Source organism: Mangifera indica, chromosome 2, assembly GCF_011075055.1.
Source record: "Mangifera indica cultivar Alphonso chromosome 2, CATAS_Mindica_2.1, whole genome shotgun sequence".
Taxonomy (NCBI): Eukaryota; Viridiplantae; Streptophyta; class Magnoliopsida; order Sapindales; family Anacardiaceae; genus Mangifera; species Mangifera indica.
Window position 1 is genome coordinate 18,201,216 of NC_058138.1, and position 19,706 is coordinate 18,220,921.

The window sequence follows — 19,706 nt, forward strand, 5'->3', positions numbered from 1 at the left end:
TGCTAGGCATCATTTTACCCCTTTCTTTTGCTGGATCTTCCTTCACTCCAAGTTTGTTATCTTTTCTTTGGCAAGGAGCAGGATCTCTTTCATGTAACAAAATTGCCAGTGGGATGCTACATTTCAAATGTATAAATCAGTAGGGGAAAACATCATATCAAAAAAACAAAGTCCATAAGGAAAAGGTTGTCAACAAGAAGTTTTTTTCTGACTAGTTATCAGTGGAAACTAGAGAATACTAAGAAAAAAGGAAAGACACTGAGAACTCTTAATATTTGGAACATTGATTGGCATCTTCAAGCTTACTGTCAATTTGTAGGAGATGAAAGTTTCTTTAGAGGAAAATGAACATTGATTGAGGCAAAAGATTGATATATTTTAGTCGATAGAAAAGGTTGAACTAAAAGTTTTTTTACTCCTGATGTGCTGGTTTTTTTACTACAAAGAGTATCTTTGAAAGTTTAATTCCATGGCAACCAGATGTTAGGAAATCCTTTACGGTTTCTCTAGGTTTTGCATTTTTCTCCATGGATATGATAAAGTTTCCATGTTTGCTTGTCTAGAATATGATTCAGAGTCCTGAAGTTCTCAGATTTTGTTGGGTATCATTTTTGTTCTAATGATATTTGAGCATGCCATGCTAGTTTTGCATCCCCCTAGCCCATCATTAATTTGAAATGTAGATGAAATTTAACCGGACTTCAAATTGCTTTGGCTCATCATTTCAAGTGGCTACACTGACAAATTTTATTATGGAACTTTTAAAGACAGATCGTATTATCTTGTATCCCACCAGAATGTTGGGCCATGGTAAACCTAAGGTGGGCTTGGCTATTAGGCTCAGAAAGTAGGTTTTTAAGTTGTGCTGATTTGGGTTGAGGCAAAAGTAGCAACGGAGGTTGCGTGAAGTTATGGGCAGCAAGTAATAACCAAACTGATTAATAAAGGACAATGAAGAATAGCTCTTGGTACTTCGAAAACCATCTGCAAAACAAGATTTTTATTGAGGTTGCAGAATTTCTATATTCCATCGCAGTTTCATTAAACTATTTATGTTTATTGATGATGGTGATTCTAAAGAAAACATGTAATTGCGCATCTAACCTTTATTTTTTATTCTATTTTGGGAGGTGAGATCAAAATCAGCCAATCCTTGTTAACTTACAAAAAGAAAAAGAGGCAGTGACAACTTTTTGAAACCTCAGACAAAGGAATGAAAAGTAGACTGCATTATTGTAAACTAGGTTTATTATGTGGCAGGGGATAAAGAAAGTAGAAAAAATATGCATAAACAAATGATAGAATAGTGGAAAGTTGATAGCTAGATGTAGACAGAATTTAGGTATTATTAGTTATTCCTAACACAGAGGGCCAGAAAGTTGTAGCTAATGGTTTTGAAATAAACCAGGGCTACTATGTTTGACATAAAATGTTGGTTTTCAAATTGATATCTGAATAGCCTCTGTTAGGTGCATTTTACTTTTATCCTGCAATTATGTTCTGCTTCTAGAGATACAAATTGCTAAGTTGGATTCTTTCCAGGTTTGGTGGCAATAATTATAGCCAGAGCTTTTGAAATGATTAATGAGGTATAGAATTGCCCTTCTTGATTGGCTGCTGAGAGTGTCATTATTTGTTCTAGACATCATAGATGAATCATGCTTAACATGGTGCTCATGTCATTATTATGAAGGCCAACCAAAACCATAGAGCATGGCCACTTGTTTACTCTTTACTCAAAAGATTTGCAATGCATAAAGCCATGAAGTTTGTGACAAAATACTCAGTAGAATGCATGTGATTGCAAGCCAAATCAAAGGCTCAAGATATCTTTGCATATTTTTATTACAATGCCCTTGCTTTTACATGAACCTTCGTTTACATTTTCTAGATTGAGTATGATGCGCAACAAGAATAGCTTAGCATGCACTTCACCAAGATTCAAAACAATTTGTTCTTTGTCTATTGTTTTGTAGGAACCGAGAGGGACTTTTTAATTTATATTGCTCATAAAGAACTGTGAACTATGTTGCTTGTTCTTTGCTAAAGATGATATAAAGTAGTCCACAATCTTCTGGTGCTGATTTTTAAACAAGAGAACTCCTGGAGAAAAGGCCAGAGTTTGGACTGATTTTTAAGGTTAGGTTACTTTATTTATTAACCTTTACATATAATATGATTTTTTTAGACACATAGGATAACTTTGTATATGAATGTGCATATATAAATATGAATACATATAGACAAATACATAGCTGTTTGCATATGTTGCTTGAAATGTGAATCATCCATTGCATCAGCATCCTCACCATGTAATATTAAACAATGCCAATACAAATTATAAAATTATCAGGCCTTGTCAGATTTCTTTGAACCTCTTAAGCTATTGAGCACAGTTTCAATTACGCTATTAATTAACCTAGATTAGGTTCTGATTCAGCTGCAAATGAATTGGCAACCCCCTTATTTTAAAAGATTATTTTAGCATCTTAATCTCCTCGAAATTTCATGCTTATTTAGTATATTTAAAAATGATACTTGCCCCTTTGCATATATTTTATCATTTTAGTAACATAGGGTCCTGCGGCTAGTGCCCACTAACAATAATTTAGTATTTAATTCTTACTTTGTTGTGATTAGCGACTGGAAACCATAATTTTAATTAACTGTTTGAGAGAATTATTTTGTGTTGGCCTTGTCACATCCTAATATACAATTCATCTCTTTCAGAAAATTGAGACCGTAGAGATAAAATTTTCCTTCAAGCTGAAATAACTATCATTATTATTGGGTGCCCCGTTGCTTCCTTAAACTTAAGTGTGTGATTAGTTTTTACTTTAGGGACAAGGTCTCTATCAAGAAAAGTGATTTAATAGTGATTATGATGTTACAAGTTTGGTGTGATTTCTGAGTTGCCTCAAAATGTTTTCTTTTTACATTATTTAAACTAATTTCCTCCTTGTCACAAAAATAATGCCGTTTGTGTGCCCATTATATATAGAGGAAAAAATCTTGGGATTTGCTAATCAATTCATCAAGGTAATCTTTTATGGACCACTAAATCTTCTAGATTGCCAATGAAAAAAATATAAAAAACTACTCTTAATATTTTTTTTTATTTTTCAATGTTTCATTGTTTGTATCTCACTAGGTGAGGGACAATAAATTAGGGTTATAACATTTAAAAAAAAAAAAAAAGGTTTAAGGTTAATAAAAAATACATTCAAGGGCCTCGGATATCAACTAGTATATCCAAAAAAATTTCTATTTTATTTTAGTGTTATTAATTAAAATATATATACCTCAAATTTATTAAAATATGTATTAAAAAGTTAATAAGATAAAATTAAGAAGGAAAATATAAAATATAAAAAATATTAGAGTTTTTTGAAACAACAATTTAGATTTTCTTTTTGTTTTCATAAAATATGAAAAATATTTTAGTTATGAAATTTAAAAAATTAATTTTAAAAGTAAAATTATAAATAATCTTTTTAAAAATAATATTATACATATTTATTTTAAATATATAAATAAGTATATATTTATATATTATTATAAGATAAATTATTATTTTATTTTTAATTTAAAATTAATTAATAATATATATTAAATATATATCGATTTATATATATTTAAAATAAAATTACGTAATTTTATTATATTTTTAAAATGATTAGACTAGGGTGCGAAGATTTTTCATAAAAATAGATTTGTAGCCATTCAATTGTAAACGTGAAAACAATGGTGTACTTGCAACAATAAAAGAGGGGGCCTTTGATTGATACGTGTATGAGCATAAAATTACAAATTAGAACGAATCCAAATATAGTAATGGATAGAAAAGGCATGAAATGAAATGTAAAGCCATCTTAAATTTAGGGTGGCCCATCTCCCAATCAAAGAAATGCCAGGTGTCGTTTCTTTTATCCAGATTTAAAAAATGATAGTCTGATTTTGACCGCACCTTAGCCGGCCTCTACAGGGCAGATGGCCCCATGGAGGGGCCGAGGGGTACTTTTGAGATTTCATTAAGAGTAGAATCATTTCATTTCCCATCTTTTCATCTCAAACTAAACCAATAATAATTGCTTGCTAGTTGCAGGAGTGATAAATAATAAAATAATAAAAATCATTCCAATAAAATAATGATTTCATTTTTATAATAAAAATAGAAAGTTTGACCGATACTGGGATTAATTTATTCGGGAAAAGGCTTTCCATGAATGGATATTAACCGTCCACGTCTCCCTAGGTTTAAACCTCGTACACGTCTTGCCGACAACAGACCCACCAAAAGAGGATATCTCATTTGTACTTGCCTTATTCTTATTTTATTATTATAAAAGAAAAAGGAATTACTTTGATTTTCAAATCCGCGAGAATTTTAGACTTACCTTCAAACTTGACATTTCATGTGTTGGCATGTTACACATTTTTGGATTTTGTCAGACTCTTATGTGAATCATGAAATTTAGTCGATACGTATCATTATTACAAGTTATTTTCTAGTTGGAAATTAATGAGATATTTTTTAGTTGTATCTCATTCCCCATTACTTTGTATGATTTTTTTTTTTATCCCATCATATTTTTAATATATGCTTGGTGGAATAAAATTAATTATTTTTAACTTGATTATAAATTAGAAATATGATTTTTAAGATTAATTCTTACCATAAAAGGAAATAAATTATAATATTCTAACATTTTAATAAATTAATGGTTAATCTACCTATTAATTTTTTATCTTTTATAGGTTAAAAAAAGTCCAAAAGACTATTTTTCGCTTAAGATTTGATGAAATGATAAATTTTTACTTTTTAAATTTGAAAAAACCAATTTTTTACTTCTATATGAAAGTCAATATTTGATTTTAATAGTAAAAAAAATATTTAAGTTATTTTGTCTAAATATTATAATAAAGATGTAATTAAGTATTATTTTGTTTTACAATTTAAATATTATAATTATATATCTGCTAGTCCGAATGTGAACAATATAGTAGAAATTTAAATATCTTTTTTTTTAATTTTTGGGGGTAGTGAATATTTTTCTCCTATATTGTTCAAAAAAATAAACATGTAATATTTTTTAAAAACATAATTATAGCCTTAATAATATGTAATATGAACCCCTATTTTGTTATGTTTAGTTTAATTCTTCAAGGTGTAATTGTTATTAAATTATTGAAAGACATAGAAAATTTTGAAATTTTTAAAACACTTTTTTAAAAAAAAAAAATTTTAAACCCCCTTAAAATTTATTGATCATTCAAAAATTTTGAAAAATTACATTTTTTTTCTAAATATATATAATTATATGTCATTAACACTCTTATTTATATTTATATTATAATTTTTTATTATTTTTAATTGAAATCAACATAAATTAATATACAAAAATTATTAAAAAAAAAATTTGGAACAAAATGTTACTTAGTTTGGGGGTTTTAAGGGGTACTCTTGTTTGTTTCATATTGGTTGGGAAAAGTAAAATTGACAGTAATAGAAAACATCATACACAAAAAATGCCTTAAATATTCATCTCATTTTACATCTATTTTTGTTTTATGATTAAATTTCAACGCCACTCCTCGTCCTCCTCCTAAGTTTTTCTATCGGTTATGATTCAGCCAACAAATTCCATGCACTTATCATAAAATGAGACTTCAAAGTTCAACCCCATGTCCTTCCTCTCATTACTCATTTCCACATGTTAAATTCAAAATGTAATTTTATTTCTTTAAAATCATATATATATATATATATATATATAATATTTTATATTATCATATATTCAAAGAAAGTCAGAACAATAAAAAATATTATCATTAGGTTGTGGGTCTTAAAAAACCCCAACTGTTCCCAGCCACGTAGGAAATTTGAAGAAACGTGACCCTTACGATGAGATAGAAATGGAAAGAGAAGGTGGAGGTGGACCAGCGGAGTAGGTGGCGACTGGTGATTGCACAGAGGAGAGATTTAAGGATAGGTTTGGCGATTGGGTGAAGGAGAAACGATAATGATGCTGACGGCCGTAGGATGGAAATTACCAAAATTGGAAAACAAGTCTATCAATAAGTTTTAAGGTTGGAGGTTTGCCTTAATAGGAAGGTCTTCCAACACTGTCAATTCATTTCTCTCTCTTCTTACTCAATTTTCCCATTTCTGTTTTCGGTTTTTCACTACTTTTCAAAATTTTAATAATTTCTTACCAATTTTTCTATATGAAATTATTATTTTTTAGTTTTAAGATATAGTAATACAAAGTAGACTTAAGAGCCTAATCCCATCCAAGTGGGTTCCTATTAAATGCAAGGATTATGGAGCATAATAACTACATCTGTTGGACGGAAAATTATGGAGTACAATGATCTTTGGAGTCCATATTTATATTATTATTTTCAATAAAATATTTTTGAACCATTAAATAGCTTAAGTTCAGGGAAGTGCACACATGGTAGCTGGATTGTAGGGCTGGATTCGAACCGAGCCGAGCTCGGCTAGGGTTTTTTACGGTCGGCTCGAGCTCGACTCGTTTTCGATTCGATTCGTTTACGGCTCGGCTCGACTCATTTTTCATATCAAAACGACACCGTTTTGTATATATGTATGGATCAAAACGATTTCGTTTTGTATAAAAAATTTTTAAAAAAAATCTGTCGAGCCAATCCGAGCCAGCTCGATCGAGCTTAGCAGAGCCTGGCTCGTTTCAGGCTTGAATCGAACCGAGTAGAGCTCGAGCTCGAGCTGGCTCGGCTCGAGTCCAGCCCTACTGGATTGGATTTTAAATTCATGAAGAAAAAGTCTCACGATTTAACATCACAAAAGCTTAAGTAAAATAAATAATTTTTTATTTGATATAATTAGTTTTAATTTAATATAATAATTCAATTTAAATAAAATTTTTGCACGATAAAAAAAAAGAGTGAAATCAATTTATAATAACATTGAGTTCACTTATTTTTTTTATATATTAAAACTCGTCTTCAAAAAACAATTTTAGAGAGTGTTTTTGCATTTTTCTAACCAAATAACTCAAAATTTCTTTTTCATAATATTTATATTTTTATTATTCAATAAGCTCTTCCAAAAAAGGAAGAATCGTTTCACGCGTTTACATTTTAAAGCAATGGAGTCCTTCCTTCCCAATTGGATGCTTTTTAGAAATCAGTCAAAAACCTACCGTTGGTACACGTGTCGACATCTAACATTAATTAGGGTGTTTAACCTTAAACTCAGTTTAAACAAAAGTAACAAATTCAAGATAAACCCAAATTTAGAATCTCGTAAAAAAGGCAAAAGGGGAAAGGCGACAATTTCATAGTTATGGCAGCCAATTAATTGGAAAATCCAACACTTTGACATAGAAATATATATATTTTTTAAACAAAAAGGAAATTCCGGATTTGATGTGTTCCAAAAACAAATTGTCCATCTTCGTAGATCCGAAACCTCCTACAGTCAACATATGCGGCTAAGTTGTCAATTTTAATAAAGAATTAGATTAATTTAGGAATGGTAACTTGTAATCCCAGGAAGATTAGTATCTTATTATTAATTAACAGGTTGATGCATACATTTTACTCGTGCTTAGTGAGGTAGCCAACAATTTAAAGCCACTAATTTTTATTATAATTTTTTAAAATCAATTATTTTTCACTTTCAATCATCAAAATTATCTAATCACATAATAACACATCATTTATATACCTAAATTATATATAAAAAATATATACATATAATTTATTAAACAAAAATATGGGGTTGATAAAAAATAAATATTAGGAGAGAAAATTATGTCACATAAGATATGTGATAAAAAATCACCCACTCATACTACCCTAGAAAAATAATTTTTTGGACATTAATTTTTTTGGAAGTGCCATAGAGAGCATTAGCTAAGCAAGGGAAAAGGTAACTGATTGACTGTTGGGTTTTGGTTGGACATTGAATTTCTACTTTAATCATTTCGGACTTTTAAAACTTATTATTAATTTTGATGAAAATAAATAATGGTATTTTTTTTAGTGTGATTTAACGTCCGTTTAGGGATACGCTGAGGAATTTCATGAATTAACAAGGAGAAAGATGGAAATTAGATGACGTGGATTCCTTTGTTCTATTTTATTTCTTATCTCGGGCAAACAGACAGCTGTCAGGTTTTAGCAACTGACGACGTGTAGGGATATCACTCGCTCATTTACATATTTAAGATAATATTTAAATCCTCAGTCCATAATTTGGTTGGTTGGGTAGTTGTGCATTTTGTAATTTAACTATTTTATTGGCAAAATTTTTATGTAATATATATATATATATAATGACCATTTATTGTGTATGTTATAAATAGGCTTTTTATATTATTTGATGCACTAACAAACTTATTTCCACCAAGGTTGACTATTCTCTGAAAGTCAAAGTTTAAAAAATATGAATTACCTACTTATAAATAGTTAAAATTAAGAAAATTATCAAAAATAACCAAAATACCCTCTCACTAAGCAAAAATATCCAAAGTCACTATTTTCAAGCAAAAATGTCCAAATTCACTATTTCTAAGCAAAAATGCCCATGACTTTTTCTAAAATATCAAAATTATTCTTCCCTTCATTTATATAAACCTCCTCACTCACTAGAAGGGGGTAAATAAAATTTTATTAAAATTAGGGGGTATTATGATATTAAACATTATAAGAGTATTATAAATTTCTCAATGAAATTTTAGGAATAGATAATTGAGGGGTCAAACAAAATGTTATTAAAATTTGGGGGGCATTTTGATAAATCGATTCGTATTTTTCAGATTTCTGAAGAATTTTTTTATTGTTGTCATTCTAAGGTTTTTTAACTTTTAGAATTCGAATTTCAGTTCTGTTTTTTCGAATTTCACCGTTTTACGATAGATCGACTCGTATTTTTCAGATTTTCGAAGAATTTTTCGATTGTTGTCATTCTAGGGTATTTCAACTTTTAGAATTCGAATTTCAGTTCTATTTTTTCGAATTTCACCGTTTTACGATATATCAACTCGTATTTTTCAGATTTCTGAAGAATTTTTTGATTGTTGCCATTCTAAGGTATTTCAACTTTTAGAATTCGAATTTCAGTTCTGTTTTTTCAAATTTCATCATTTTACGATATATCGACTCGTATTTTTCAGATTTCTGAAGAATTTTTCGATTATTGCCATTATAGGGTATTTCAACTTTTAGAATTCGAATTTCACCGTTTTACGATACATCACTCAAATCACATATAAAATGAAATCAAATACATATCTATATATAATGACAGATAAAGTACATCGTACACATACACACATACAATAAATATATACATACAAACATATGAAGAACGATAAACAAACAATGAAGTAACTAAATATACATCCGTGAGCTACTCGATACAGTAAAAATACAACTGCGATGCTAAACGTCGACGCATAGAGGTAGACGACTCTCGGGGAAAATCGTAGCTCCATGACAACGCCAAACACTCAAAAAAACGTAACATAAACACGCCACAGTCACCGGAGCCTAATCTCTGCTGAGGGACATCCGTCACTTGATACAAAGTGAGGGAATCACGTCGTGGAGTCCTCCCAGAAGCTATCCAAAAACTCGTCGCGTCTAATAACGTGGGAATGAATGTCATATATGATCGCATGCGCTGCTCAAGAGACCCCATATTCCCCAAATATGATACCTTCGAATTGTATACCGTAATCGATCACTCACAGAAATCTATAACTCCGGTGACCCAATGTGCGTTGTCGAAGTTTATAGGAATGTAAACCTATAAACAGTGACAAATTTTAGTTAATTATCGTTGTCGTCAACCAATTCAATGTAATAGAAATATATATACACTATACCTGATCGACCATCCCTCATGGTTTGTACAACAATCCCAGGGTGTACGCTGCCTCAACCATCCTCGTGAAGAGCCCCGAAAACTCAAACTCGTCAATCGGTGTGGTCTGTCAACTCTTTCAAGCCATCTCAATATGGCCTCCGAAGAATGTGTGGGCAGTCGTCCAACGCTGGGAAACAGTCACACGGTGCTCGTCCTGGTGCCGACGTAATAAAGCCAAAAAAGAATTCACATGCTAAAATGGTATAAACAAGTTTACGTGTTAGTTATTGATAAATATATCAAACTTTTTACCAAATTATATAGTATAGACAACTTACATCGTCGGTCAGCCACTCGCGCAACTCTACAATAAGCCGCCAAAAGTTGTCCTTCGACTTCGATCCGATAAAGTAGACATCATATGTGTTAGAAGCCGCAGCTCTGGTATACCATGTGAGGAAAGATTCCTCATGCTCTGATGCAGAGGATGGAATGGTCGAGAGTTGTCGTTTCGCCCTCCCTCTGAGTGGATTTGTATACGGGGTGCGAACCAGCAGACCCTTCCGGACGATCCGACCACGTGCTGTACGAACCAGCTGCATGATACAAAAAACTATTAATTTATTATTTCATTCTACATTACAATTAACATTAATCGATTTATTTTACCTTCTCCATGTATGCGGGAGGAGGTTTAGCTGGAGAATTCTGAATCACGGTCAATTCCACAGCGCGTGCTCCCTCGACGGACTGCATAATTATATTTTAAAACATATTAGTGACATATATTTGTCAATTATATTTATTTACTAATTATCATTGACAAACCTCTATGTGGACGGTCTCAGAAACGTCCTCCTGAAAGTCCTCCTCCTGTGAACTAACATCCACTATCTTTTTGGTCGAGCTCGGGATATTAATAAGTAACCATAGTCGCTTGTCCTGAAAAAGAAACAAAACATCATTAAATAAAAAATATAATATTAAACACAAATTGATCAATGACATTTCTTAAATCCCCATCACCTGGACTTTCGGGGAAGGTGTTCGGAGACAACCCTCGATCGATAATGTATCAATGTCGGTTCCCTATATGCATGAAAAGGACAAAATGGTAAATGATATTTCATATAAAATATGGCCTCTGAAGAATGTGTGGGGATTCGCAGCTTGCCGTCAACCCGTTTTCTTTTGCGAGAATTATTCTGCACAAATTTTAAAAATTCGTTAGACATTCAAAAAAACAAATATGTAAATAAATGTATTCGTGAAAAAAATATAAAAAGAAGAAAAATACGAAATAATCAAAAAGGAAATGACAAAACTTAACAAATAAGATTGTTCGAATTCTAGACATTGAAATACCTTAAAATGTCAATAATCGAAAAATTGATCGAAATCTAGAAAATACGAGTCGATATAGCTAAAAACGGTGAAATACGAAAAAACTGCAATGAAATGTGATTTCTATAAGTTGAAATACCATAGAATGTTAACAATTGAAAAATCGACCGAAAATAAGAAAATATGAGTTGATATATCCTGAAATGATGAAAATCGAAAAAACGAAACTGAAATTTGAATTCTAAAAATTGAAATACCCTAGAATGGCAACAATCGAAAAATTCTTCAAAAATCTGAAAAATATGAGTCGATATATCGTAAAAAGGTGAAATTCGAAAAAACAGAACTGAAATTCGAATTCTAAAAGTTGAAAAACTCTAGAATGACAACAATCGAAAAATTCTAACCTTCTTTGCCATTTGCAGTTGCCGAAAAGCAAGAAAATCGACGAAAATCTGGTCGATCGTGGGAAAGTGGGAAGTTTTTAATTTTCTTTGAATTTGCACAGTAAAATGACCATGAGAAGTAAGGAAATTTGTTGTATTTATATATGGAGGTAGTTTCGTCATTTCACAAAACCTGAGCATTTTTGCTTAAACCTAAATATTTTGGGCAATTTTGCTTAGACCCCTTAAATTTTGGCTATTTTTTATAATTTCCCTAAAATGAATAAAATTAGTTAATTATAAAAGAAAAATTATCATTTAATTAATAATATAAATAATAAAAATTTATATTACTTACCCTCTAAACTCTAGAAAATTAACAATTTTTTTAAGTATATTTTCTTTTCTAATAATCAGAATCTGATTATGGCCTGTCTTTCTCTATTGCTGATGATCTCCCTTTCGACACTATCCTTCTCCTACCTCTTTGTCTCATCGAAGAAAGGGATATTTTGGAAAAAGGGGAGCCTAACTGTCGAAAGGAGAGAAATTTCGTTGAAGAAATGGAAACTTAACAGAAGAAAAATATATCTTTTCAAAACTTAAGTTTAAGGGAGGATAAATGGTTAGTTTTAAAAGTTTAGAAGAAAAAGGATATAAAGTTTTTTTAATCATCGGTTAAATAATAACTTTACTCTTAGATTTAATAAATTTTATTAATTTTAATAATTTATAAATGAGTATTTGAAACTTGACGGACAAAACTTTTAGAATATACTAAACCTTGAGTGAGAACAAATCTTTTAGCCAATTTTATATTTTAATAGTGAATGTAACAATTTGCTGACAAATTCTTCCCTATTGAAAGATTGCAATTTTGCGTCCAACATTATATCAAACAAAATATATAAGATGAGCTTTAAAATAAATAAATGGAGTTAACCCTTCATTTACACTAGTTTGGTGTACTGAATAAGTGTTTGTAGGGCCACAGAAAAGCAATAAAGAGAAAGTGGAAAATAAATAATAAATAATAAATTTTAATTTGGTGGAGTTGCATCTTTTGTGAAGGTGTGAATGGGGAAGTAAATCAGAGGACAATCAGTCAACCCTAACCGTTTGATCAATGGTCACTGTATTAACTACAAGCAGTTTGAAAGCAAACCATGACGTGCTCTTCACCCACCGCCAAGTATTGAATGAACGGACCAACCAAATTAATTTTTATCTGATTTAAATACGTCGTAATGAAAGATAAAAGCTATAGTTAGTGAATAATTAAATGAAGTAACAAAATTTAACGCTTTGTTCTTGGTTTTAGGCATCAACCGATCCACTTACCATTTATATAATCTTATTCTAACATCAACCCTGGACCCCATCTACACTTGCAAAACCTTTGCCTTTTTTCGTCATTAAAAATTATGATTACTAATTAAAGTTAACTAGTCCTTAATACTAGATTAGGAGATTATTCATACAAGGGTAATTTTGTAAATGAACCAAGTATACGGGTGTTTCCATCTATGAGAGCAGTAAAAAGACCCGTACGAGATGAGGGATAAAAAATATCTCTTGACAAAATAAAGAAACTGGGTGACTGGCTCAGCCGGTTTCCTCTACAAGGAGAGAGAAAATGTTTATATATTCCATCTCCTCATAAAATGGGTCTGATATGTTCCCTCACACGTCCCATCTCCGTCTTTGCTCTCTCTCAGTAAAACCATTTTCTCTCTCTCTAAAACCATGGACTCAGTTAGTCTATGTTGTTTTCGCCGATTAATTGAGCAAATGCCAACCTCCGCTAAGCTTCTCGTTCTCTGAGTAAACGACGCCGTTTTTGTGTTCCGGTTAACCTCCACGATGGCCTGGAACGTTGTGCGGTAGTCATAGACATAGAGAGAAAGCAAGCTTGTGATTCTACCTATTATTTTTAAATCTTGAGTTTTCCGGTTGGTTTGAATCTTAAGTTTTCTTCCTTTCATGATTAAAATTCTCAGCTCTGATCAATATCACCTAATTGTTTAAAATATTTGATAATCTCCTGTCCAATCGATCTCAACCATCGGATTGGATTATTCCTTGAATGCTTTGTTTAAGCTTTTGTGGAGCTGAGTAGTGAAAAATAAAGCTAAATTAGAGTTGAATTTAGTGATATAAGAGAGCTATGCTGGATCTTAATCTGAACGTGGTGTCGATCGAGTCGACTCAACAGAACGTGGACGAACGAGTCGACTCGGTGGTATTTTTGGAGAAATTTCCTGAAGGTTCGTCGGGAACCTCTAATTCATCTATCGTCAATGTGGACGCGTGCAGCAATGTTGAGGACGACGAGTCGTGCTCTACACGCGCCAACGTCAGTGACAACACTGTTTTCACCTTCAACTTCGACATATTAAAGGTCGGTGAGGGCAGAGGCAAGAGCGAAAACGAGAACAGGAATCAGAGCGAAGTTGTGACAAAGGAGTTTGCGTTTTTTCCGGTAAGTGGAGGAACAAAGCGATATGGAGGTGACTTAGCGACCTGCGAGGGACAGTCTTCTAGAAACTGGATCGATCTTACATTTGACAAACAACAACAGCCGCAGCATCAGCAACTACAACAACAGGAAGGTGGAGTAGAGGTGCGAGCAGTGCAGCAACCGTCACAGCCGGTGAAGAAGAGCAGGAGGGGTCCCAGGTCAAGGAGCTCCCAGTATAGAGGAGTCACGTTTTATAGGAGAACTGGTCGATGGGAATCTCATATCTGGTACACTGATTTTTTTAAAATTAAATTCGATGTGTTTGGTTTTGGGCTTCATTTTAGTGTTGGCTGATTATTGGTCTGTTTAGTTGTGGTGATTAATTTGGATGTGTTTGGTTGCCCAATATGTCTGATTAATATAATCTATAACTAATTTTTTGGTTTTAATTTCTGGTGCAGGGATTGTGGAAAACAAGTGTATCTGGGTATGAATATGATATTATGTAATTTTGATTCTAAAATGACTTTGGCCAGTCAAGGAAGTTACTACAATTTGTTTTTATTTTCTCTATTTTTTGGCGTATATCAATTTTATGTATGGGTTTCTTGTTGCATATATTTAGGTGGATTTGACACTGCCCATGCTGCGGCTAGGTAAACAAATCTTGTAATTTAAAGAAATTTGTTGACTCTTTTTCAAGTTGATTTTAGTTTGGATCAATTATTTCAATCAAAACTTCGGGCTGCTTTTATTCAGGGCTTATGATCGAGCTGCTATTAAGTTCAGGGGTGTTGATGCTGACATCAATTTTAATCTTGCTGATTATCAGGAAGAATTGAAACAGGTAGGATAACTGATGTCTTATCAGTAAGCAGCCGATTTTATTTTGTGTGATAAGGTAGTTATGCTGGTTTCTTATCTGATGTTGATAAATGGGTCAGATGAAGGATCTGACCAAAGAAGAATTTGTGCACATACTACGTCGCCAGAGCACTGGTTTCTCAAGAGGAAGCTCAAAATATCGGGGGGTGACACTTCACAAATGTGGCCGATGGGAAGCTCGAATGGGGCAGTTCCTTGGCAAAAAGTAAGGAACTCTTCTTATGGAATTTTAAATTTTGGTTTATATCATGCTTGAATGTGGAAAATAGATGTTAAACGCTTGTTATGGTGAACCGAGAGTTGGTTAAAATTAATCCTCAGTGGGCTTGTCTTTGTTTTTCCTTTGTGGAAAGCAATTCTAAGATGCCCATTTGAAAGAAAAAAATAATTGGTGATGGTGTTTTCATCGTGGAGATTACGATGGTTGCATGCAGGTATATTTATCTTGGGCTATTCGACAATGAAGTAGAAGCTGCAAGGTCCTAATAATTCTGAATTTATTACCCTGAATTGTCAACCTCAATTGGGTTCCTTCCAACACGTCTACCTTTTGGTTTTCTGGAAATTAGGGCTTATGACAAGGCGGCCATCAAATGTAATGGAAGGGAAGCAGTCACCAACTTTGAGCCAAGTTTATATGAAGGAGACATGGTCTCTAAGGCCGGTAACGAAGGTATGTAAGACACCGATTGCTTACTTATTATACAACAATATTTTTCTACACAACTACAAGAGACTAATCTTGCTAAATTGGTATATAAATTAATTTGATGCAGGCAGCGAGCATAATCTTGACCTGAACTTGGCAATATCTCCAGCAAATGGCAGTGGTTTGCACACTGTAAGAAATTCAAAGGTGTACACCCAGTAGTTGTACCTGGACTTATTACACAACAAATTGATTTGGGCAACACACATATCAAACTCTTTTCTTCTTGTCATATATCTTTGCATTATAATCTCATTTAAATAGTTCATGTGGTCTTAATGATGGAAGATCACCAGACATGACATTAGCATTTTAGCTTTAAAGTTATCTATATGTCATGTTATCCATGATCTGCTCTGCAGATGGAAAACTCTACTGCTGCAATAGCAGGTGATCCACCTTCCAGAGGAGTGAGGACTTCTGAGCACCCAATTTTCTGGAATGGTTTATATCCCAGTTTTCTTCCCACTGAGGTAAACATCACGGTTTTATATTTTTGGGAGTGCTTTCATGTTTACTCGCAAAATTTGCTTAATTTTGGTGGCTGAATTTATTTATTAGATGTCAAAGTCAATTATTTGAGGCAAGTGAACTGTATAGAGTGCAAAGTAGATTCAGAATTTACAATATAGAATCTAAAATTAAATATGGTTAAAATGCTGATGATAGGAGGGGATATAAAAATGGTAGTAACTAGTTATTTTGATCATGAATCATAACAATAGGACAATAATATTACGATGGAGTAAAATGTTAGAATAGCCTTAAAAGATTGTTATGTTCAGTTAAAACTGCATTTTGTTTCAAGCACTGAGTGTTCTTTTAGCCAGTCATTTGATGCAAAATTGCATGTTGATGGAAACCGCTTTAATTTTGAAAAAAGAAAAAAAAAATAGCCAATACATGCTTGCATGTGGATTCATGATAATCAAATTTGAATGATTTGGCAGGAAAGAGCAACAGAGAAGAGAAGTGAGTTAGGTCTCCCCAACTGGGCATGGCAAATGCATGGTCAGGTCAGTGGCAGCCCAATGCCGCCAATGTTCTCTACTGCAGCATCATCAGGATTCTCATTTTCAGCTACCCCTCTCCCGGCTGCCATTCTTTCATCAAAACCTCTCAACTCCGCAGCCCTCAATCTCTGTTTCACTCCTCCACCCACCACCACTGCCGCCAACACCTCTCAGTTCTTTTATCAGATGAACCGACCACAGCTGCCACCATAGCCTATCTTCACTTCACCCCTAAAATATACAGTCACAATAGGCATCAATAACAGCGGTGATCTTCAAATTCAATTGTATGATTCCAATATTAATTCATATGCCCCCTATATGTATCAAGAATGTGCTAATCCCATTTGAAGTGTTTTTACTACAAAACTTATTTTATTTCTCAATATTATGTTATGTGTGAAATTATTAGAAGTATTTTCCATTTTGAAACAAGATTCACTACTTCTTACGTGGATAGCGATATTACATGTGTGACTCACACACAGGCACATAGGGATGGGGTGAATGATTTACTGTTACCGGTAACATTTTATTGAAGGACCCACACGTACGGTACAATACAATGCATGGTAACGCTTAAGTTGTGAAGCTGTACGACATTTACACGCGCGCGCGCACACACACACACACACACACATATATGTATATGTAGCACACACAATTCTGCTCTACTAGTGGGAAGGTAAATCCAGTCAAACTAATCCTGCCAAGTTCGTTGGGTGTGACATGTGGCCTTTCTTCAGTTAGTAATTATTTATGGTATTGACTGCTGGCATTCTTCGAAAGACAGTTTTTATAACTGAAAGTGGTGCCGGTCTTCCCATGTGCAACTAGTTATAGCTTAGTTTCACACTAAACATCGACTAGAAAGGTTCTTCTAAACTGCGATTCTGTTCATATTTTTCAACCAATTTATTTCCATCGTATTTAACCCTGTATATTAATTATATTATATTATACATTTTAAAAACAGAGTGAAATTTATTTCATTTTCCCATACGTGATTGGTTCAAATGAAACTCATTCGCTACCCAGCCTCTAATGATAAACTTAAACTTACAAAATCACTAAAAGTCCCCTATTAAGTAAACATTTAAAATTAAACCTTTCCGGAAGTCATTCCAAATGCCTGTATCAGAGATGTCAGTCTGTCTAAGGAATTTACATAAGAGAAGGAAAGAAAAAACAGGATACCAAGGCAAGACATGGCCAATGGTCACATCACTTTAACCAATCAAAAATTTCATTTCAACAGCTAGCACATTGGTGAAAACCCCCCACTCATGAATACTCTCCCCTAAACAATCAATTTAAAATTTTGTCCTCTTTTCAATATATATAAAAAATCATAATTTACTGTTTTATTTTTAGCTTTAACATATGCTTTAGGATATAAAATAAGCCAATAATAATGTGCTCGAAAACTGAAATGAAAACTGTGCTACTTGGAATAAGAGTGTGTGTGTGTGTGATATTAGCTGTAAAAGAAGAAAGAATGAATGATATTTATATAATATTTATTAAATTTGCATTTTATCGTTTGATCAAATCAATCAATCACTCTCTCTCTCTCCCTCTCCCTCTCCCTCTGTGTTATCAACTGCCATTTTTATTACCAAATTGATTTGATTTGATTCTTATTGATTTGCCTTTCCATTAAAAAAATAAACTTAATAATTAATACACATAGACATCATAATATAATACTCTACTTGCTTCAGTGATTTGAGACTTCAAATTACTATCACAAATTTGCCACATTCTCATTTTCATCATTTTGTTGTCCACCAAAAAAGAAGCTAGGATGAAGACATCAAATATTATTTTTATAATTTATATTATTTTATTTAATTTATAAATAATAAAAAATTTTGATAATATTTTATTATCAATATTAATATAATAAATAATATAAAGAATAATCTAATTATTATCTTCATTTTAGATATTAAAATATTACTAAAATAATTTTAATTTTATTATAATTATATCTTTATTTATTGATTTTTTAAGAAAAAATAATCTCATTTTTAATTAATATAACAAATAATATAAAAAATATTTTATAATAATTATATCTAAGGATTTTTAAATAAAATAATATACTGATATTTTTTTATTATTCTTAATTAAACACAATAATTATTTATATTTATTTGATTTATCAAATATAATAATAATTTATACTCGATAATTTTTAACGTAATCTATTTTCAAGATAATATTTTAATTTTAATAATAAAATATCCTCCAAACTAAATACCGCCTGAATGTTAAGGAAAAAACTGGTTACATAATAAAAATATATATTTATTAACAGCAAAAAAATTATAATACCCACAAAAGAATTGAAATTTTATTTGCTAATGCTTTTAATTTGTGCCATTAAGCACTTGTTAACTTTCAAGTCCTAATGTTAGTTTTTGTGTTTTTATTTCAACAAAACAAATGAGCATGAAAAACAAATTGATAGAATTTATAATATGAAAAAAAGAAATTGCCTCATGTGAGATGGGAGCATTAATTTAGAATTATTTAAAGCCAATGTGACATAAAGGGAGATCATTCTTTTCAAAGTCCCCACTCTGTTCTCTTTTGATGAAAGAACAGAAATCCTTAAATGGGAGAGACTCATTCAAATAATGCAAGCTACGCTTCTTTTCAAACATATATTCACAAGTTTTTGCTTCGTTTTTAGCATAAATATTCAATTTGTTATAAAGATAGTAAAACATTTATTTGTGTCACCAAGGTTTCAAAGGCTAATAAGTTCGTACAAGTCCCACATGGCCACATCTTTCAACATGAGAACATAGGCAAATAATCAAAATCCAAGAGGCAATGGACAAAAGAAACAAACCCCACTTCACTTTGTGATTAATGAGTGAATAGGGTTTGAAAGGAAAGGAGCACCACATGTCTCATTCTGCTTAATGCAACACATGGTGGGACAATACCCAGTTGGATTTTCGCTCAACTCTTATCTTTTTCACTCTGCATTTATGGTCCCATTTCATTTTGTTGCTTTGGTTGGGTTTGGTGCTCG

The 19,706-nt window shown here is 32.0% G+C and overlaps 1 protein-coding gene across 5 annotated transcripts; it reads left to right on the forward strand.

Annotated features, from left to right (window-relative positions):
* Positions 1 to 13,259: 13,259 nt before the first annotated feature.
* Positions 13,260 to 17,092, forward strand: LOC123209081 (ethylene-responsive transcription factor RAP2-7-like). 5 transcript variants are annotated; one of them, XM_044626834.1, is made up of 10 exons: positions 13,261 to 14,337; positions 14,512 to 14,537; positions 14,676 to 14,706; positions 14,810 to 14,897; positions 14,995 to 15,140; positions 15,370 to 15,414; positions 15,505 to 15,608; positions 15,712 to 15,791; positions 16,007 to 16,117; positions 16,595 to 17,092. In XM_044626834.1, the coding sequence occupies exons 1-10, from the start codon at positions 13,757 to 13,759 to the stop codon at positions 16,868 to 16,870; spliced, it is 1,488 nt and encodes a 495-aa protein (XP_044482769.1). In that variant the 5' UTR covers positions 13,261 to 13,756; the 3' UTR covers positions 16,871 to 17,092. The 5 variants fall into 5 exon arrangements, with proteins under 5 accessions (XP_044482767.1, XP_044482768.1, XP_044482769.1 ...); XM_044626835.1 differs by having other exon boundaries at positions 15,712 to 15,776; XM_044626836.1 differs by lacking the exon at positions 15,370 to 15,414.
* Positions 17,093 to 19,706: the final 2,614 nt, after the last annotated feature.

Bases quoted from the DNA above. Each gene is read 5' to 3' on its own strand.
- LOC123209081 (XM_044626832.1), top strand. From the start codon at position 13,757: ATGCTGGATCTTAATCTGAACGTGGTGTCGATCGAGTCGACTCAACAG. The intron at 14,898-14,994 runs GTAGGATAACTG...TAAATGGGTCAG, and splicing joins ATCAGGAAGAATTGAAACAG to ATGAAGGATCTGACCAAAGA. The intron at 15,792-16,006 runs GTGTACACCCAG...TCTGCTCTGCAG, and splicing joins ACACTGTAAGAAATTCAAAG to ATGGAAAACTCTACTGCTGC.